General features: G+C 47.2%; 1 protein-coding gene and 1 long non-coding RNA gene across 11 annotated transcripts in view; one reads left to right on the plus strand and one right to left on the minus strand.

Moving 5' to 3' along the window:
* Hydin (HYDIN, axonemal central pair apparatus protein) overlaps positions 1-22,513 on the plus strand; it is a 343,286-nt gene that overhangs the window by 214,879 nt on the left and 105,894 nt on the right. For 7 of the 10 annotated variants that reach the window (XM_030243552.1, NM_172916.2, XM_030243556.1 and 4 more), the window contains 7 exons: positions 3,524-3,661; positions 4,477-4,549; positions 7,935-8,045; positions 8,743-8,952; positions 12,445-12,582; positions 18,795-18,972; positions 21,080-21,207. In XM_030243552.1, the coding sequence (XP_030099412.1) occupies positions 3,524-3,661; positions 4,477-4,549; positions 7,935-8,045; positions 8,743-8,952; positions 12,445-12,582; positions 18,795-18,972; positions 21,080-21,207 (976 nt within the window). Of the gene's footprint in view, positions 1-3,523; positions 3,662-4,476; positions 4,550-7,934; positions 8,046-8,742; positions 8,953-12,444; positions 12,583-18,794; positions 18,973-21,079; positions 21,208-21,310; positions 21,372-22,513 lie in introns of those variants that run through there. The other 3 variants (XM_030243558.1, XM_030243559.1, XM_030243560.1) reach the window with 2 other exon arrangements.
* Positions 13,520-20,510, minus strand: Gm21283 (predicted gene, 21283). The gene is made up of 3 exons (NR_105058.1): positions 20,463-20,510; positions 19,023-19,132; positions 13,520-13,937 (listed from the first exon to the last, which is right to left on the minus strand). It is a non-coding gene; the product is annotated as a predicted gene, 21283 (long non-coding RNA).

Raw genomic sequence — 22,513 nt, forward strand, 5'->3', positions numbered from 1 at the left:
GCGGTGGGGGGCAGAGGAGGAGCACAGGAAATGAGAGAGGTGGACTTTGTTGTTGCTGTTGTAGTTTTCACAGCGTAAGGTTCGTATTGATCCTTAACCCCGGTGTTTACAATGAAACACAAAGAGAGGGACTCTTGAGCCTGCCCAGTGCTGTTCATCAGCCTGTGTTGGACATTCAGAAGATGCTGTCGCAGCCCAAGAAGTGTCCTTCCCTGGCGTCTCCAGCGAACCTTCTAGAATTGGAGCACTATTGATTTTCCTTGATTGCTGCCTACTCTCTTTTAAAAATAACGGGATCCAATCCCGTGAGAGCCAGGAGGACAGGAAAGTAATAATCTATGTGTAAGAGGAAATGAATCTGATCTATACCTGAAGGGAAAATGAATCTTTGCGGGGTGGGGATGGGGGGTGGGGAGCAGAACCAAGGTTGGGTTTGAATGGGGGTAGGGGCATCGGGTTTTAACAAGTTAAAGCCTCTATTCTGCTTAAGGCCTCATTGCATTGAACTCCCTTGTTTGTTTCCAGAGACCTCCTGCTTCCCAGCTGAGGTGTTGTTTTTCCCTGGGTGTGCAGACACAGGCAGCATTGTGTTCTTCCTTGACAGACATTCCCCACATGCTCTGTTTTTAATCTGGAAGACATCCCAGGGGGCGGGGGAGGGGGGTGCCAATGTTGGAAGAGAGATTGCTATTATATGCACAATGGCCCAGCAGAGGGTCTCCCAGGCATCTGTGCTGACCTGGGGTGATTTAATAAGTGCTCAGAATTGTCTAACGCTGTTTTTCACTGTCCCTAGCTGGTAAGGCTACTGTGTTAACCCCACATTAATTATCAGCTCTGTCCTGAGCTACCACAGTGACTTCCCACCCATGGTGGCTGCTCATCACTTGAAGCATCTGGGACTGACTTAAAACCAAGTCCTGGGCCCTCCCTACCCAAGACCTGAATCTGCCCAAGGATGGAGCCAAGAGTCTTTATTATATTAAGTTTCTCTCTGGAGATCTTCTTGTATCTCCTCCCATGCCCTCCAACAGAGAGGGTCTGCCAAGAAATCAGAGTCAACTAATCTGATCTAGAACAAGCCCAGTGGAAGCTCAAGAAAGATAAGGCCGTCCTTGGTGGGGGTTTGAGTACAGCCTACTCCTTCTCCTCACCTGCTCTCATTTAACTGCCTACCCTGCCAGCTAGCCAGCTAATCAAACATCCACTGACTCTGTTTAGTAGCCTCTGTGCTGCAGGGCTGAAAAGACCCTGACCCTCCCAGAGCCCATGGTTCCGTAGTGAGCCCAGTTACAGATGATGCCAACCTCGGGTTTCCTCCAGGGGAAGCCAACTGATCCTCCTTCATAAAACAGCAGGCAACACTCCACTCAGAGCCTTTATCGGGCAGATAAATAACATTGATTTATTTTCCCCTGTTGAGTTTTGAAATGAATTAAGACCAGGATTCCATTTGTAGTAATCCTATAAATACATTCCCTTAAAATAAGCCTACTAATGATACTATAGGAGCTGCCACCACATAAGCTGTAAATGGCTTAAATTAATCTGAATGCCAAGTGTGGCTGTTCAGAGTGGCCCCTAAGGCTGAACATGCAGAGGTCATATAATCCAGCAGTTGCCTACAAAGGAATTTGTCCAAAAAGAATGAGTGACTCCGTTTTCCACTACTATAATGAACTCCTGAGCCAATCAAGAAGCCAAAGGTTTATTTCAGCTCACAGCCGTACTGGCTTCCCGTTCATACATTGGTTGTGTCTTGTTTCCTTTGGGTCTGTGACAAAGCAATACAGGAATAGAAAGCAGTGAAACCATTCACCTCATTGTGAGCCGGAGAACAAAGAGCAGAAGGAGAAAGCAGTGTCATGCTATGTCCTTTAATGCTAACTCCCCAGGGACCTCAAGGCCTTGCCTCCCAAGACCTCCATCACCTGTGACTGGCACCAAGCTGCAGATTAAGCCCTAACACAGGAGCCTTTTCAGGGAGCACCCAGATCCTAATCAAAGCAGAGAACAAACATGTGTCCACATAGAGACTTATACACCAAAGCTCATAGCAGCTTTACGAGCAGAATCCAAAAGCTGGAAACAACTTGGGTGTCCATCATCAAGATGCTAGATCAGTATCCATACTGTGAAAAACTACTCAGTGTCCCATGTAACAAGACTAACATTAAAATGTTCATGTTGAACCAGAGAAGTCAGAACCAGTCAGTACCGATGCCGGGTTCCATTTCTATGAAGCTGTGGGTGGAACTTACCCACTATGCCATGAAGCACAAACCCACAAGGATGAGACATAACTTCTAAGGGAATGAAAGGAACCATCTGTCTACAAACATGGCAGCAGATACTTGGGTATCTGTTAAATTTCATCAAATAGGCAAGCAAACCGAACCCCAATAAAATCGTTTTATTGGGTAATGCTGGGGAGGCAGAAATCAGAAGGTGGTAACAGGGTGCCTGAGATTCGGGAAACAGTACTCCCAGCCTCATGGGAAGTGAGCACCATCCTGAACCGTGAATGAGAAGCTGTGATAAGCCAGGGAGACTTTCCCACTCCAGAGGGAAGAGAGGACCCTGCCAAGAACTTCTGCTGACTTCAAATGGGTCTGGGAATAATTAAATAAGTGACCTGGGCTGAAACTTACAGGGAGATATAGGGGAAGAAGCGAAGGAGTCCAGAGCCAAGTCACATGTGCCCAGAAAGAAAAGATAAGGGTGAGCCCTGACCTTGGTGGCAACCAAAGGCTTTTCTTTTTTTTTTTTTTTTTTTAAAAAGATTTATTTATTCATCATATGTAAGTACACTGTAGCTGTCCTCAGATACTCCAGAAGAGGGCATCAGATTTCGTTACAGATGGTTGTGAGCCACCATGTGGTTGCTGGGATTTGAACTTGGGACCTTCGAAAGAGCAGTCGGCGCTCTTAACCACTGAGCCATCTCGCCAGCCCCTTTTCTTAATATAATGAGTGAAACCTGAGCACTGGGGTGCCAGCCTGTGCAGCCACATGTCTTCCTCTGAGCCTGTTTAGTCAGAACTTGAGTGACAGCAAAGCTTGCCAATGGGGCCAGCATTGAGCCGTGTTGAGCAAGATGCAGAGGACTCAGCGTTATAAGAGACAGATCTTGTTCTTTTCTTCTTTTTCATGATCCCAGCAGGGCGAGCTTCACATATCACACACACACACACACACACACACACACACACACACACACACCCAACCCCAGCTCTGCCTTCTGGCATCTCTGGGAGCAGACCCTCATTTGCTCCCATGCATGGTTGGCCGTGCAGTCCGGGCAGTGCTCTGTATCTGGTGCTCTGTCAGAATCGAGTCCTGGGGGAGCTCACCGTCAACCGGGAATGAGAAGGAAAATGGGAGAGGGGGAGTCCCAGGAGTCTGTGTATGCTCAGAGGGGGAGACTCTGGATCCAGGCTGAGCTGGGTGACCCCTGAAAAATCTGAGGATCGAGCCCAGGAGCCAACGATCTCTAATTTACAGCGCCTCTTTGTCTTGGTAGGTTTGCACCATGTATGAAGCCCTACAGCGCCTTCTTGTCCCAGATGGAGTCCATCGCGGCCACCTCGGTCACCGCCAGCTCTCTGGCAGCCCCACACACTGTAGAGTATACGGAGATGGACTTCAGTGATTCCATCAAGTAAGGAGGCAAAACCCCGTGGGCCTGTCCTTAGCTGCGTTCTTTCCTCTCACCGAGCTTAACACCCTCAGCCTCCATCCCTCCCTGTCCGTTCAGCCATACACTAGCCAACAGTTGCATGAGAGGATTCTAGGTGTTCAGCCCACCATGGGCCCTGAGTTAGAGAGCTGAGAACCATCTCTGCTCTCAGAGCAGGGCCAGAGCTCTTAATCCCAGGGCACGGAGTCCTTCCTTCCTTCCCTTCACTCCCTCACAGAGCGAAGCTCTGCAGGATGGGACTCAAGGTAGAAAGCAGAAAATAACATCCGTCCATCAAATGCCGCATCCTCACAATATGATGCTCTGAGTAATTAGGAAATTCAGCTAGGTATGGTAGCACATGGAGTACTCAGGAGCCTGAGGCAGGAGGAGTTTGAGGCCAGCCTAGGCTACACAGTGATACCAAGTCTCAAAAACAAGGTCAAACATTATAACGGTGAACATTGAGCATCGAGGACTCACCGGAGAATGGTCTGGAGAACTGCCCGTGCTTCCCAGCATGCATTGTAAGCTAGACACAAGCTTGGTGCTCCAGGAAAGGGTGGCCACTGGGAGACTGTGCAGTGCCGTGGCCCACTCTGTACATGTGAAGGCAGAGGACAGCCGAGCACCACCAGCTAACCTCTTAGAGAAAGTGTCGCTTGAGCAATACTCCACTTACTGTGGGATGTGGCAGAGAGGAAGAGACAAGTGGGGGTTGGGCACAGCTGCGGCTGACTGGACTGGTGGCGACAGCTGCAGCCCCAGTGACGCTCACGTGTCCTTAAACTCCCCAGGACGATCCTTATGGATGACGAAGCTGGACCCGAAGAAATCAAAAAGCCCGCGACATCCACCATGGTCTCAGAAGTATGATTCCTTTGCTCCTGGGCCGGGTTAGCAAGGGAAAGCAGAGAGGAGCCAGGAGCTGAGCGCCAAGCCCAGCACTGGGAGGGAGCTGGCGTGAGAGGCCGGGGAGCTGTGTCCAGGTCGCTTCTCCCCAGAGTGAGCACCTCAGGGAGAGGCCAGGATGCCTCAGGACACAGATTTCCAAAAGGTGAAAAACTGGTCATCTCCAGGCCTGGGTGGTCACGTGTTCTTCCCACTCCCAGCCTAAAGGCCGCTGGCTAATGGAGCAGTAGCTTCCTCGGGAATAACGCAGTTTATGCAGTATACGCCACAGGCGCGTTCACAGCCCTGGGCTAGGGATGGCTCTGTGGCTGTTATGCAAGCGTGAGTCCTTGAGTTCAGATCTCCTGCACCTGGGTTACAACAACAGCAGTCCCAGCACTGTGTGTGTGTGTGTGTGTGTGTGTGTGTGTGTGTGTGTGTGTGTGTGTAGTTAGGTATAACCCCACAGTCTAGCTGAATGGCTGAGCTCCAGGGTCAGTGGGAGTCTCCATCTCTAAAGACTTAGGTAGAGAGTGATCAAGACGTAAACATTGACATTTAGCCTCCACATACATGTATACACATGTGCACAGGCACAATACATGTGTACACAATACATCTGTGCACACACATTCTCACTGCCATACACACACGTACCTGTAACATCCCCCCACACACACACACTTATACAGTATACACACCCTTAAATACTTCCTCTAGGATAATAGACTGAGACAGTATATAGGCTGGAGACACAGAGTTCTCCACTAAAAAGATATTTCTTCTTGCACCTTAGAAATAGGAGGAAAAAAAGGAAATTAGAAAAAATGCTAAATAAATTACTATACGTCCAAGCTAAAATTGAGTCGTGGCCAAAAAAATAGGCATGAGCAGAGATTTTCATACATACAGGCAGGAGCAAATTGGTGTAGCCTCTTTGACATGTAACTTGGCAGGTGTATCAATATTTAAAATGCATACTTCCTCTTCTAAATTACTCTCCAGATATGCCTCTGTGCTTATGTGAAGCTAAAACTAGCCTTGTACATCACCGTTTTGTTTATAAGAGCATGAACATTTTGGAAACAATTGTGCCAACAGGAGATTAACTGAATAAACCAAATTACATCTGCACAAGGCAGTGCTAGGAGTTCTATTATAAAAAGCAAAGAGGTTCTTCCGTATTAAATAAAGAATGCTAGGTTAAAAAAAAAAAAAAGGACACATAGTACTCTACCATTCCTGTCAAGGCAGAAGTACATAAAAACAACAACTAATGGTTACTTTTTAATATTATGTGTGTATGTGTGTATATATATACATATATACATATATGTGAATATATATTCGTATATATGAATTTTTGCCTGCGTGTGCAAATGTGCACCATATGTATGCAGTACCCACAGAGACCAGAAGAGGGCATCAGATTCTCTAGAACTGGACAAATGGTAATGAGCACTCTGGCAGGTGCTGGGAATAGAACCCAGATCCCTGTAAGAACAGCTATCGCTCTTTCTGAGCCACCATCTCTCCAGCCCCCAAAGCTAGCGCATATTGAGCACCTAATACACTTCCCATACTCGTAAGCTTTATTCTCACGGTCTCTGGTGGTGGGAACCACTATCCTTTCCCACTTCAGTGAGGAGATGCCTGCACCAAGCAGTCCAGGTCACAGACTCAGCAATCTATGTCTTTTAAATGGTGGCGTGCGTGCGTGCGTGCGTGCGTGCGTGTGCATGCGCGTGCGTGTGCGTGTGTGTGTGTGTGTGTGTGTGTGTGTGTGTGTGTGTGTATGTGTGTGCATGCATGTGTGTGTGTGTGCATGCGTGTGTGTGTGTGTGTGTGTGTATGTGTGTGTGTGTGTGTTTGCTTATGCACAGAATAGCCAAGAAGCACCAGGGTCATGAGGGCAGAGGTTTTCTTTCTCCTGTTCTGTCCACCATTTTATCCCTTGTACCTGGAACTAGTCCATAGTATGACTTCTGTAAGCATTAGTCAAGTAAAGACGGGAGAGTAGGTTAAAAGCTCGCCCTGCTCTTCCAGAGGACACGCCCCGCAGCTCCCACAGCTGGAGAATCACAGCACCTGTCACTCCAGCTGCAGAGCATCTGGCGCCATCTTCCAGTCTCTGTGGAACCTCCACTGATGCGCACTTACCCACTCTCAAATGCACACATATACACATGAAAATAGTTTAAAATAAATTCTCAAAAGTTCATCGTATTAAGACAATAATCAGATGGAGTCTATCAAAAAAAATAAAGCAACAGTGGTTACCTGTTTGAAACTGAAGAGTAAGGAATATTGCTGGAAGTATTATTTTGTAACACATACACCCTTTTTGCTACCTTACCTTTGCATCATGAATATGTGCCAACTACTTTTAATACTTTAAATGATGCTTGTGAAGACTATTCTACCACATGAGGTGTAGGCAAACATATACGCACAGGACAGAGATGCATATACATGCATGAGTACTGTAAACTATTAATTGATTGTAATTTCTTTCCTTACATCTTTCCCTACCTTTTCATTTCACACGTTTGTCTTCTGAATATTCAACAATGTCCATCTTCAGAGACTCTTGTCACAGAAAATTCATGCAATACAGAAATATCAGAACAAGACTCCTTTGAATCCCACCATTCATAAGAAAATACTACTGAAATTCTTAGCAATCTCCCAGATAATGGTTTTGCACATTCAGGCCTCAGAGTGAGTTTACACCCACCCACCCACTCATGCCTTCAGAGCCTGACTCACATGAGGCCTCTGTAATCTCACAAGAATGAAACACACCTTTTCTCTCAAGGGCATGTTGTATGCATTGATCCTGGTCCACAAATACACATGGAGTCATCCTCTGTGGAAAGAGAGGTGCCATACACATGCTGTTTAAAGTGTGCTGTTTCTGGTGGGCAGACAGCTTACTTTCAGAACTCCTCTGTTAAAAATGACTCTGCCATAAAGTCCGTATATATGCATTTTGAGCATTGTCCAAGTGTCATCATAGGAAAAAAAAATGTCCAGGTTTTAAAAAAAAATGTATTTTCAATTACCTAGTCTTGTGTTAGGGTGGGCATATGCATATGTATGCAGTACCCATGGTGGCCAGAAGAGGGAGCCAGATGCACTCAAGCTGGAGTTACAGATGCCCATGAGCCACTCAGCAAGGGTGCTGGGGACCAAACAAGAATCCTTTGCTCTTAGCCACTGAGCTATCTCTCCATCTCCTACAGGCTCCATTCTTACCATCATAGTCGCTATATTTCCTTCTTCTTACAAGGAAGGAGAGGTGTGCATTAGTGATGAGCCGTGGCGTGTGCTTGCTAGCTTTTCTTCCCTCTGTCACTTCCAGGCGATAAAATACAGCTCCGCGGGAACGGAAAGAAGCCAGAGCCAGCCGGACTACCCAGAATGCATGTGGATCTATGAACAGGATGAGATGCTGTCTATTGGAATAGAAGAAGTAAGTGATAACCCCAAGGTCCTCAGTCACCCAGCACTGACACTTCCCAGCACCTTCTCCAAATTGGAAAATGCCATCTACCCGGAGCGTTTCCACTGTCACCTTCACACGGGCTCGAGAGTCAAAAGTCAAGAATGTCCATCCCATAAACAACCACCAAACCCAGACACTATTGCATATGCCAGCAAGATTTTGCTGACAGGACCCTGCGATAGCTGTCTCTTGTGAGGCTAAGCCAGTGCCTGGCAAATACAGAAATGGATGCTCACAGTCATCTATTGGATGGAACACGGGGTCCCCAATGGAGGAGCTAGAGAAAGTACCCAAGGAGCTGAAGGGGTCTGTAACCCTATAGGTGGAACAACAAAATGAACTAACCAGTACCCCCCAGAACTATGTATCTAGTTGCATATGTAGCAGAGGATGGCCTAGTCAGCCATCAATGGGGTGAGAGGCCCTTGGTCTTTCGAAGATCATATGCCCTAGTACAGGGGAATGCTGGGGCCAGGAAGTGGGAGTGGGTGGGTTGGGAGTGGGGTGGGGGGTTGGGGAGAAGGGAGGGAAGGGTATAGGGAAATGTAAATAAAGAAAATACCTAATAAAAAACAAGAATGCAAGTCAAGAATGAGTTTTAACTCACCCACGGCAGCCCCGTCACCCTGACAGTCAGTCCCTTGTGGGATGCCTTTCTGTGCAGGTGTTTGACATTCTGCCTCTCTACGGAGTTCTGCGGCCCTACAGCAGCCATCAGATATCGTTTACCTTCTATGGACACTGTGACATCATCGCCCGGGCCAAAGCTCTGTGTGAGGTGGAAGGAGGGCCCACCTATGAAGTACTACTGAAGGGGGAGGCGTCCCTGGTCAACTACTCCTTTGACACGAAGGACATTAACTATGGATTGCAGGTACTGCAGACATCGGGGTGGGGGGTGGGAGGGTTTCTGGGTTTGCCTCAAACGTGGCTTGTGGTCCTCAGGACTCTGGCCATTCATCCACATTCAGCTCCCTGCCCCAGTCCCTGTTTTCAGTCTTTTTCTCTTGCTCCCCTCGGTGCCTCCTCCACTTCAGCATCACAAGCTGCTTACTGTCCCTCTGTCTCTCTCATTAGCACTAGCTTCTCACACCCCTCCAGTCAGAGGCTCCAAGGCTTTCTTGCTGCCCCATCCCACACACCCCACATACCCTCAGCGTGCAGCGTTTCCAAGTTACCCACCTCAGTCCCACTCCAAATCACTCCAGTCCCACCACAGGCCCTACCTAGATAATTGTTTCGATGTTTTGGGTTTTGATCTTGAAAGACCGGGTGTCATGCAGCCCCCAGCTTACCACAAACCTTCACTGTTGTAGCCAAGGGACAATCTCAAACTCCTCATCCTCCCACCTACGCATCCCAAGGGCTAGGATTGCATGCATGCATAGTGACACCCAGCTGCCATGCCTAAATACTACAGCAGTCTGCCCATACTGGAGTACATAAAGGACCTGGGGTCTGATTCAGTGGACCCAGCATTGGGCCCAGGGTTTCAGTTTTTCAAAACCAGACTCCCTGACACATAACGTCAGTACCTCTGGCCTACAGACACATACCAAGCAAGGGATCAAGTCGGTACTGACCCATTTAGGCGTCGTTGTCAGATAAGTTTTCCCGAAAGTGTATCTTTATCCCATCATCCCCTGGGCAGCTCATCCCAGCGGCGCAGTGCTGAGAAAAGAGCACACTTCTGTTTTGTTGTTGTAGTTGTTCTGGGTTTTTTGTTCTGTTTTGTTTTATTTTGGTTTTCGTCTTGTTTTCTTATCCTGTCTGGATTCCCACCATTACCTTAGGAATCCTGCCTCATCTCTCTGAGCCTCAGCATCTCTCATCTACGAGATGGGGGTGGACAGCGATGCCATCCCACCAGTCAGTGTTTTGCCCTGGTCGAGGTAGACAGTCACCAAGAGTTCCCTTCTCTGTCCCCAATTAGATCACTTACTGAGGATGTCCTAAGCCTTTTTTTTTAAGATTTATTTATTATATGTAAGTACACTGTAGCTGTCTTCAGACACTGCAGAAGAGGGCGTCAGATCTTGTTACAGATGGTTGTGAGCCACCATGTGGTTGCTGGGATTTGAACTCCGGACCTTCGGAAGAGCAGTCGGGTGCTCTAACCCACTGAGCCATCTCACCAGCCCCTGGAGTCTTTTTAATAATGGTTTTATTCTTAGAGAATTTTACACAGTGTATTTTAATCCCATTCACCCCTCACCCAGCTCCTCTCAGATCCTCCTCAGCCTCCTCCTCCCCCTCCCCACCTTGTTCTGTCTTACTCTCAAGTTCATGCTCCCTCCCCCATTCAGGGCTGTTTGTACCAGCCAACTATTCCTGAGTGCAGGCTTACTATAGCTGGTGTCACACCAGTAAAGAGAACGGTCACTCTCCAGCAGCAAACCAATACCAGTAGCTCCTGGCTAGGGCTGGGGACTCTATGCCCACTCCTGCCCTCCATGCAGCTGCCCTGCTCGGTCTGGAAGTTACCTACCACGCCCGGATCTTGCCACCCTGATGCCCCACTCTTCCATGTAGATCTCCGAGCCCGAGAGGAGAGGCGTGATGTAGACTCCCACTTAGAACCGAGCGCTCTGAAATCTCTGTTCTCCACACTTGAGCAGCTTGGGTCTCTGTGCCATCGTCCTCTACTCCATGAAGCAGCTTTGCTCGTGAGGGTTGGGAGGTGCGCTAATAAATGGCATTACCTTATTAGAAGCCAGTTTAATAGAATGTCATTTTAGCAGAATTAAAGTAGTACGAGGCTTTCCCCGGGGACCATGGCTTATGTAGACACAGGCCTCAGAGGCAGGTGGCCATGCCATCTTATGGGGTGAACCGTACAACCAATCAAGAGGTAGTTTGTAACTCCTATAACACTTACGTCCCTGTCGTACCAGGCAGGTCCTTGTAGTTCACGGGAGTCACGGCTAGGTGAAGCTCATGGTCACTTTTCTCCCCAGTAGCTCCCACAGCACCTTCCAGCAAGCTGCCTGAAAGCTAGGCTAGCCAGCAGGGATGCAGCTCCCATAGAGCACCAGCTGGATCTCTTCATGTCCCATGACTCAAATGTGTGGCATCTTTGACAATAGGGTCTTACTGTCAAGTTCTTAAAGGTGACCTATAATACTGGCAATAGCCTGTAACATTTGGGGAGTCTGTGGGATCCCCATTGTTAAGCCCTCCTCTCTTGTGGTTTTGGGTTTTTTGGGGGGCATTGGAGTTTTTTGAAGTGGGGGGGTCTCTCTGTATAGCCCTGGAACTCATTATGGAGACCAGGCTAGCCTCAAACTCATAGAGACCTGCCTGCCTCTGCTGCCTGATTGCTGGGATTAAAGGAATGTACCACCACACCCAGCTGTTAAGCTCTTCTTTTTACTGATGCTCTGTATACAGACATCGAGTTGACCATAATCCCCCGTTATAAGATATCCATTTAGTTGTGGCCAAGCAGGTTTACCTACTGCCTCTCATACACCCCAGCCCTCGCTGCCTCCATATTTTCTCATGCACTATTCTTCTCATGTCCCGCTCTGCCCCACCCCCACCCCAGACCTGTTCATCCAGTTGGCCACAGCTCAGCTCCTTTCCAGAAGGAGCATCCACCTCCAGAACCTTCTACCCTGCCTTCACTTGGATCTTGGCACATCTCAGACACAACATGCTTTCTAACTGGGGTAGAGGTGGCCGTCAGCTGATTCTCTGTGTGTTGTGTACTCAGAGACTCTACTGATTAGCATTTTTGCCTCATTTGATTGCTGTCACATAGCTACATAGCAAATAGAAATTATGGAATTGTGTGTGTGCACAGATATGTGTGTAGATTGAAGACTGCATCTGCATTCAGAGTCATCCAGCGCTGACTGCTGTCTTCTCTGCCCTGTTATCCAAATAGAATTGGCTTTTCTTCTTCACCTCCAGGGCCCTCTAATAACTGGTTTCAATTCATCTCTAGAGCTATGCCACCTAGATGGACCTGATCCTACCTAAGGCAGCTAGGTTTGCCCTGGTTTGTCCTTGGAACCCCTAAAGTAGGCCTCAGTTTGAGGGTATTAAGCCTACCATATGAGATCATAAAGCATGCTAGCAAATCTCAACTGACATGTTATACCTCTATGGCTCATGGTACCAATGGGAAAATTAATTCTAGAATATTCTAAATGTAAATACTGTGTTTTAATAGGATCAGATCAGAATCAAATCCTCTTATTTTAGAAAATTTAGATTTTCCAGGAAGCCTCCTTTTACTATGCTCGATGTGGCTTAATCGGTATCTGATGTAATGTAGGTGGACATTTGGGGATCCCTTTTGTCGGGCTGATAGCAGAATCCCACAGACAGGTAATGGTCCTTCTTCTCATCCTCTCCCCAGCTGTTTGACCATGTCACAGAACGTGAAATCACACTGAAAAACACTGGGAAAGTTGGCTTTGAGTTCAATGTACTGTCTAACTACCGGTCTTCACAAAGGAACCTTCTCCCTGGAGTACCACTTATCCTGCCTCTGTCGGTGAGTCCAAACTGAGAGGGCTCACCCCAAACAGACAAGCCACTCCCAGGGCAGGGGACATCACTGCCAGCACGACCGGTGGGACTCCGATACGGTGGCACATACCTGTAGTCCCAGAGCATTCAGGAGGGTGGGTGAGGCAGAAGAATCAGGGAAAACCTGGTCCTTTGTTACTAGGCAAGTTCGAGGCCATTCCAGGTGGTGTGAGGCTATGCTGGTAGGCGGACTGATGGGTGGGTGGATAGATTGATAGACAGATAGATAGACTCAGGAATACTCGGTCATTAAGCAAACGTTTACCAAGTCCTCCATTATCTAGTTCTGGGTACATCAGACACATGATGAACCAGTTAGAGACATACAACTTAAGGATGTCCCTCAGGATAATAAATTTGAGTCATGTGTGCTAGGACATCTTTCAAGTCCCAGCACTCTGGAGGCACAGGAAGTGGGACTTTACATTCAGGGCCACCCTGTGCTGTAAATGAGATACTATCTCTAAAGAGAAGCAGGAAAGGGGGGCATCCCACAGGTACATCAAACTCAGGGCTTCCCTCATGCCAGCTATACAAACTGGAGCAACTTTTCATTAGCCTGTAAATGTAGGTTGGCATGGCAGCCCAGGTGGGCAGAGACTAGAGAATCCCCGGATTGAGCTGCCCAGCCTGGCTAGCCAATCACTGAGTTCTGGGTTCGGGGGAGAGACCCAGCTCCAGGTAAGGACTGAGGCGATGGAAGAAGACACCCAGTGTCAACTTCTGGCCTTTTTGCACATGCACACGGTGTGCACATGCACACACGAGTACACATGTTCTCCCACACCCATGTGAGCATGCATACACATATGTGTGCATAGCACACACACATACAGACCCAAACAACTGCTGGAGGGGAGATAAATATGACCAAATACCTCATGTGGCATCCACAAAGGATTGGTTTTAAATATTTATAAATACGGAAACTTTTTGCTGTGTACACGTGCATTTCTGGGTTGACACGTAAGACCTTACTCCCATTAAATGTTCTTCACAGGCCACATTTTGCCCATTTTAAGTGGTCTCCTTCTCATCTTTAATGGCTTCTGCTTTGAACGCACTTCAGGGTCTCACCATTACGCTTTCTGCTCGCCTTCCCTTATGCCATAGCCTCTTTGTAGGTTGCTCGCTCACAAAGCATCGTCGGAGTTTACAAACTGGGATCTGTGGGATCGTTGCCTTCCTCGTGTTTTCTCTATAAAAGTTTGCCAGATGGTTTTTCTATCTTTTTCTAATTACTTTCTTGTCTCGTTCTTCCGCTCCCCTTTGTCAGCATTTGGGTTTACAAAGCCGTTGTTAGTGTGAACTGATGCAACCCTGTGGAGAAAATATTGTCGAAATCTATTAGGATTACTCTTTGGTTAACTTTTCCTCATCTGATTATCATAAGTACACGCTCCCAGATTTACAAGATGAAGTGTGAATAAGACTGTTGTCTGCATAGACTGTGATGCCAATATAGAAACAGAAACAAGCTAAACATCTCCCAAGGTATTAAGACTGAATATACTAAGGTATTAAAACAGTGTGGCAGAATAACATACAGCAGTTACAAGGGACGCTGCAATTCTAGATGCGCTAATGCGGTGTTGATTCTAATACCTACTGGGTATAAGAGAAAAGGAAATGAGGGGACACTGCATTATATGCTGCTGTCTACACCTTAAAATATAACCATGTGAGTGCATAATCTGGATCTGGTCAGCTCGTAAATATCAGCTAGAGCTCTTCTTGTTTGTTTGTTTGTTTGTTTGTTTGTTAGCACATGAAAATTGGCTCATAACCCTCCCTCTTCATGCTATGCTTCACTAGTGTAAGACTCGTGTAAGATGTGAGTGCGTTTCTCTCCTTTCTGTCACCTGGGATGGTTTGTCAGCTAAAGTGACTGCCTCCTGAACGACCAGCCAAACCTGTCCAAATCCCGCAGACACCTTCTATAATGCCTTGGACTCAGCCAGAGAGCCATTCCCTCGCTGTGATTCATTACCACCAAAGGACACAAAGCAAAAGCAGCAAGGGAATGAAGCAGGCAGAAGGTCAAGGGCAGGAGCGAGTGAGGGATAGAGGGAGGAAGGACAGAAGGATGGAAGGAAGGGCTTATTTAAGAATGTAGTCCGTCATGGTGTAAGATGGCCTCTGATTCTCCACATTGCAGCAGTAGCCTGAGGCAGCTGGTAACATTGTGTCCACGGTCAACAAGCATCGGAGAGATGGCTGTCTGTTACTAACCTTGCCTTCTCCTTTTTATTCTGTCTGGCACTCCAGCCTGTAAGGCATTTGTTGCCCACATTCAAGCTGTGTCCATTCTGAAAACACCTCCACAGACACACAAGGCGGGCTTTTTTCCACAGTGACTCTAAAGCCAGTCAAGTAGACGATGAAGATTAATCATCTCAGCCCCCACCTCCCAGTCTCCACCCCTAGTAATAAACTCTGCCAACCTGAGACAAGCCAGGGAGACTCACTAGAGACTGCTGGAAGATTTTATTGGAAGTTTGTCAGATAGATGCTTCTGCCTGTCATATCACAAAATTCCCTCAGAAAGCAAGCAAGGAGTTGACATAAACTGTACTGTTTACACAAGTAAGGCAAGGTAAGAAAGCCCCATTAGGGAATGGGCAAGAACCTTCCAGAACTTTGGCTCCCAGATACTAACCAAAAGTCAGCCTTGCAAGAGGACTTCCTGGGATCCAGGGCCTTGAAGCTGCTATGCTGACCCACCCACCCACCCCCTTCTAGCTCGGACTTCTCTTCATGTCTGAATGGGATTTTCTCTGTATGGTTTTCTTTCCCTGTATTCCAGCTATCCTATTATGAAGCCAAATTCTTATCATGAAAACAAATGTTTGCTGAATGCAGAATTGGCCGTGCGTATTTAGTGTAGAACAAAATAAGGACATTTGCCCGGCATGAGGCTCACGATTGCGTGAGAACTGTTTTTACTGGGAAAATACATTGCTAAGCAATGGAGATAGATGCTAAGGCTCCCCTCACCCCAGTCACTGAGCACAGGAAGAATGGCTCAGTGGGGAAACAGGAGAATATTGTAGACTGCCCATGGTGCCCTTTGTAGCTGGCTGGGCTTTGACATACAGGGGTTGGGGGCGGGGCACAAGCAAGGTGGTGTACACACTTTAATCCTAGCTCTGGGGAATGGAGACCGGCAGATCCCTAGTGCTTCCTGGCCAGCCGGCTTAGCCTACTTGATGAGTTCTAGGCCAGTGAGAGACCAAGCCTCAAAAACCAACATGCATGCTGTGAGGAATGACACCCCAGGTTGCCCTCTTACACACTTACACACATACACACACACACACATACTGAGAGAGGGAGAGTGAGCGAGAGAGAGAGAGAGAGAGAGAGAGAGAGAGAGAGAGAGAGAGAGAGAGAGAGAAACAGAGACAGAAGAGATAGAAAAAAAGAGAGGGGGAGATAAAAAATTAAGAAGAGTTGGACAGTGGTGGCGCACGCCTTTAATTCCAGCACTTGGGAGCAGAGGCAGGCAGATTTCTGAGTTCAAGGCCAGCCTGGTCTACATCCGGAGTTCCAAGACAGCCAGGGCTACACAAAGAAACCCTATCTCGAAAATTAAAAACAAAAACAAAAAATAAATAAGAAGAGATGAAGCAGAAGGAATCATAAACACTTCTGTGGCTAGAATGTGGCCAGTAGGACTTTCCTGTGTGAGGTTCCACTCACCTTTGTAACATCATCTGGGCTGTTATTTATAGCTATGCGGCACTCATACCCACTTTCTGACTGCTAACCTACTGGTTTATTTTCACCTTGCCCACAATCCTAATGCTTCAGTAACTGTCTTATGTGCACAAAATGAATCTGTGAAGCAAGCGTTGGACTCTAGAAGCACAACAACTGTGAGCTACCATTGTTAAATCTGGACCGTAGCTAATACATTTGTCCGGATCCATGGTTTGGGATGTATGCAGCCAACTATATAAAATGCCCCTGGGGCGTCTCTCCTGGACCGTTTGCTCTCTCCCAAACTTTATTTTAAAACAGCACAATTGTGGCTAGAGAGGTGGCTCAGGGGTTAAGAGAACTGGCTGCTCTTCCAGAGGACCTAGTTTTGAGTGCCAGCATCCACATGGTGGCTCACAACCATCTGCAATTCCTGCCCCAAGGACTCTGTTGCAGCCTTCTAGTCTCCACCAGCATGAGGCATACCTACAGTGCACATAAAGCAATGTAAATGTACAGTTAGATGTAGTCTATGCAGCTTGCTTTTATACCCAGCATTATGATCTTTAAGATCCATCTCTATTCTTGCACCTTAACCACAGTCCATTCATTTTCACTACTGAATAATGTTCCTTTTCCAGCCATATTAAAAGCAGTTTCCCATCTCCCATTGAAACCACATTTATGCTGGGCATGATGGCACACGCCTGTAGTCCCACCTACTCGGGAGGCTGAGACTGGAGGATCACTTGAGTTCTGGGCTGTAGTGTGCTCTGCCGATCCGGTGTCCGCACTAAGTTTAGATCAATATGGTGACCTCCCAGGAGCGGGGGACCACCAGGTTGCCTAAGGAGGGGTGAACCCGCCCAGGTCAGAAACCACATTTGCTTATAGAAAGTGAGTTAGGCAGTAGTTTCTCAATAGAAACAATTCTGCTATGCATTTTCCCTTGAACAATCAGTGGTAGATGTTTTCCTAGGGACTTCTGCCAAGAGTTGCTAGGTCACAGGCTATGTTACGGTCTGCTTTATGTAAGGATATAAAATGTGTTGTTCTGTTTCCTTGTGCTGGGTTTAGTCTTTTCAGGTGGCCCAGGATGGCCTTGATCATAAAATCTTCCTGTCTCCACTGAGGGCTGGGATTCTGTTACTGTGCCATTACACCGACCTCTCCAGTTTCCCTGTCTGCGCACTGATCTTAAAGTCCCAGCAGAAGTGTATAAGCATTTCCTATGAGGCAGGGTCTCACCAAAACTTGGTAAACTTTACCAGCCCTGTGGTTAAGAAGGAAAAATTGTGTGTCTTCTTAGTCTGCTCTTCCTTTGTGACCTACAAAGGTAAGAACTTTCCCTGTTTTAGTCCTGAACCAAAATAATCCTACAGGTGGTATCACCAAACCTGATTTCAAATTATACTACAGAGTCAGAGGGATAGAAGCAATACGGCATGGGGACAAAAAAAAAATTACAACAGAAACAGAGATCAGCAGAATAGAATTGATAGCCAAGGTATAAATCCACACAAATACAGTTACTTGATTCTTTTTAATACAAAGATGCCAAAAAAAAAAAAACAAAAAACCATGAGAGGAAAGATAGTGCCTTCAACAACTGGTATGAAGAAAGCTGGATTTCAATAGGTAGAAAAATAAAACCAGATCCTTACCTCTCACCCTTCACAAAACTCAACCCTAAATGGATCAAAGACCTCAACATACAACTTGCTAGTGTCTGGCAGGGGGCAGTGGCTCACACTTTTGATCCCAGCACTGGGAGACAGAGGCGGGCAGATCTCTGTGAGTTCAAGGCCATCCCGGTACTGTTAAATTGCTAAAGGAAAAAGCTCATTTCAGCTTATGGGTACAGGTGAGAGCTTTCTGAGTAAGACCCCAGTAGCACAGGAAGTAAAAGCATCCGTGGGCAAACGGGCTTTCTGAATCTTACAAGTTTCTGTATGTAGAAAGAAAATGTGAAGTAATTGGATGGCCAGCCCACAGAGTGGGAAGACATCCCTGCTAGTGACTCGTTCCCATAGAGGACTAGGGTATAGAATATACAAAGAACTAAAAAAACAAACAAAAAAAAACAAAAAAAAAAAAAACAAACAAAAAAAAACTAGGCATTAAGAAAGAATCGAGCTACTTTAGAAATGTTTTATTTGTTCCTCGAATTCCTCCTTTAGGCAGTGCCCGCCCTTAGGCTGTCAGTGCTCTCCCATAGGCTGTCAGTCCCCACCCCTAGGCTGCCAGTGTCTGCCCCTAGGCTGTCCCCACCCCTAGGCTACCAGTGCCCGCCCCTAGGCTGTCAATCCCCGCCCCTAGGCTGTCTCCGCCCCTAGGCTACCAGTGCCCGCCCCTAGGCTGCCTGCTTCCCTGGAGTTTTTTCTTACAGCACCATGTAACCATGGTCTAACCACCCATCAGAAGCATGAACCCGGGGCACACCATCACGCCCTCTCTGGTCTCGCTATCATGCAGGGTTTTATCCAGTCGAATAAGGAGCAGGTATTGAAAGTTTACTACTTGCCTGGAATACCTGAGGTCTTTCAAAGAAACTTCCAGATACAGATCGCCCACCTGGTCCCAGAAAACATCACCCTGTACGGAGAGGGCATCTTTCCACGAATCAGCCTTGACCTACACAGGAACCTCCAAGGTACTGCCACCCTCTCCAATAGCTTACCCACCCCCAATGCAATAACTTACTCATCCACCCCTGGGGGGCGGGGCGTGGAGGACAAAATCTTCTAGTGTTTTCTTTGATGTTCATCTTTGAAGATCAGTGGCTGCTCGCTTTGTTTAGTCATTTTATTTGCCTGAAAAAAAAAAAAAAAAAAAAAACTTCTCTAGTATTATTCTATGTTGTGCCTCAGTTGCCAGGGGTTGGGGACAAGAGTTAGATTTGACTCAAACTGTGGTCATTGCAAACTAAGACTGCTGGCCAATTTTGCCATCAATTAGCTCCCACCAACACCAATGTGGTGACATTTGGGCCAAGTGTGTATTCCTTTAGCCAAAGTGTCTCTCCCAGTCTCCTCTCCTAATAACATGTTCGGCATCTTCATTTTGGAGCTGGAGTCTGGTGTACTGTCAGGTGTAGAAATCTCAAAATATAACCTTTGCAGGAAAGCAGCCCTAGCCGTTAGAACTTTACTCCAGGGTTATATGCCTAAAGGCTGAAAATTAGATATTATTAGCTATTTGCCTGTGTGCCTAGCCCCATGTGGTCCCAGAGCCATCTTCCTGTGCCAGGCTGGTAACTCTGGCTTGGTAGGTCCCAAAGGGCAGGACCAAATAGCTTACCCACCGGATCGGTGGAAACCTCTTGCTCTTCATGGCCTCCCTCCTCTTTGCATTTCTTAGTTCTGCTTTCCCGACAGGGTTTCACATGAAAGCTCACTTCCCAGGTCTTCTCCTCCTCCTAAAGTCACAAACTCACCCACTGAGCAGCATCCATTAAATTATAACTATCATGTTATATTGTATTCCATATGACATGATTGTGAATAGAGATAAGACCACATTATACTCTAACATTAGTACGTCAGTCAAAGGAGGGTAACCCAGCTCCACACATGCTGCCTTCAGTCATCAGGACCTGCTGGAGGCTGACTCCAGGCCCTCGGCTACTGAAATCCACACATGTGCAAGACCCACACAGAAAATATCGTGGTATTTGCCTGGAACCTACACACATCCTCCCATGTACCTCAACCCACCACTCCTAGACTCATAGTGCCCAATACAATAGCAGTGGTGTATAAACAGCGATTGCACTCAACTGCCAAGACATAAAAAAAATAAATAAATAAATAAAAATAAATTTTAAAAAAGATCTGTACAGCTTCAGCACAGATGCACTGTTTTTTCCAAACACTTGCCATCCATAAGTGTTTGAATTTGAAGGTCCTGAACCTACAGGTAGAGAGAGACAGCTGTGAGGGTCGGTCAGGAAGGGGAGCCCTGTGCCTCACAGTTGAAACCCAGCACGATCCCAGTCAGCATCCTGAGATAGAGGATGCGGTTACCAGGGAGATTTCTCAGTTACTCAGATCTGAACATCATTTGGTCTGCACGGGTGTTGACTAGTTGCAGCATTTCTCATTTTTTTCATAGCAAGCTTTTTAACTCTTTGCCCACCTTTACCTTTGAAGCATTTGAATTTGCAGTGACTTTTGGCCAATCCAAGCATCTGAAATTCCCCCTGCCAACTGTCTACCCACCTTCATGAAGGGTATTGTGACTCACTTGACTTAAAGTGACTTGACCCCAACACACCCTCTGTTAACTGGGAGGTACTTAGCATGTGAAAAGCCACTGACCAGCTATCTCAGTTCGTTCAGCACCAAAGGGGACTGTCAGGAGTAGAAGGTTTAGAATTAAGAACTGAGCAGAGTTCCAATACATCCCGAACCTGCAAGGGATCCCGATTTTCAACCATGAGGCAAAGGTCTCCTTCCTGACCCTCACATGTGGCTCTCTGTAGCTGCAGTTTCCTGCAGGAGCCTGTTAATGCCTTGTGCTCCTGAGGACCAGTTTGTAGCTCACGTGCTGTGTCATTAAACTCAGTGAGGTCTCAGGTGCGAGTTCTACTCACACACAAATGACCTGTCCCTCCAAAGGGAAAGAAAATATGCTAGGTGAACTGTCAAAACATTCCGTCTCCTCCTCGCTCCCCCCTGAGCTGAGAGTCGAGGTTTGAAGCCAAACTCATCTCTGTGTCTGACCAGGTTGCTTCTCTCCCCTCCACCCATCCTCCACAGGCAATGAAAAGTATGAACACTTCTTGGAACAAGCAAAGAAAAACGTAGAAAAAGAGTACACTAAATATGAGGCTGTCGATCAATATGAGGTGATGGCTGAGGAACTCCCAGAGGAGGAGACCGCTGAAGTAAGGCAGGGCGGGGCGGGCAGGACCGGGCAGGGCAAGGGGCGGGGCAGGGCGGGGCAGGGCAGGGCAGGGTATTGACGTGGGTTATCGCAGAAACAAAGTGGAGAAAGATACAGCCAAGGTAAAAGGGGGCCTTGGAAAGACAGCAAGATGAGCCCAAAGAGGTGAGCAGCTATCTGGAGAAGCCATTGAGAGTTTGGGACTTTTCCAAAATACAAGAGGGAGGCACTAAAATGGTCTAACCGGAAGTGCTACGTCATAATTAAGTTTGCATCTCTGAAAGATCCCTGTAGCTTCTTGTGGAGCTATGAGGGGACAGGGCTTAATGGAACCAGAGCAGATATGAGGCGATAGAGGCTTTTTCAAGCTCTTGGGATGATTCTAGATGAAAGGTAGTAGTGATATGACGCCCCTGAAAGAGAGGGCTGAGCAGAGACAAGGACTATTCCAGACCTGGGATGGTCAGGATTGATTAGATATGGAACGAAGTAGGGACGATATTTCACTTGCCTGTATCATAAAGAAGTGTATTGGGAGAGGAAACTTAGGAGGAAAATCAAGTTTTTGTAGGAAAGGGAGGAGGGGAGATGAATCAAGATGGTCCATTACTAAGCATAGAGTTGCTTTTTTTTTTCTTTTTTGAAATTTCATACTCATTTACAAAGTATCTTAGCCACCTATGCATCTCCCACCCACTCCTTCCAGTCCTTCCAATAACCTCCCCCATCTCCCCTCTGTCTCCTAACTTCATGCCCCCTCTTTTTTCAAACCATCCAAGTCCAGTTAGAGCAGTCTGTATGTTTAGATGTATGACATCATCTACTGAGGCATGAACAACCTACCAAGATCCACCTCTTCCCAGGAAAAGTCTCCCTCCATTGGCAGCCGTCAACCACCATTGTCTGCTCAGTGAGGGGTGGGGCACTGGGAACCCCTCCTCACTCAGTGCTGGATTTTTTTAACTGGCTTGATCGAGTTGTACAGGTAACCACAGAACTTGTGTGTTCCTGTGTGTAGCATCCATGCTGTGTCCCGAAGCCAGCCCTTCATGGCAACCCCCCAACCTCCTCTGATCTCACATCCTTTTAACCCACTCTTCCAAGATGTCTCCTGAGCCTTTGTGAGGGGAGAAAGGAACATGGTTGCACCATCCAGAGCGGAGCGCTCAGAATCACTTACTCTCGGCCTTGAGGACTCTCCTGAATCTACTCTAAACACTACCCTCCGCCATAGGAAACCTTCTCTGCCTGTAACACAAACTTCAGGGGATCCAGTGCCAGTGCCTCTGGCCACTGTGGACCTCTGG

This window comes from Mus musculus, chromosome 8, assembly GCF_000001635.26.
Source record: "Mus musculus strain C57BL/6J chromosome 8, GRCm38.p6 C57BL/6J".
Lineage (NCBI taxonomy): Eukaryota > Metazoa > Chordata > Mammalia > Rodentia > Muridae > Mus > Mus musculus.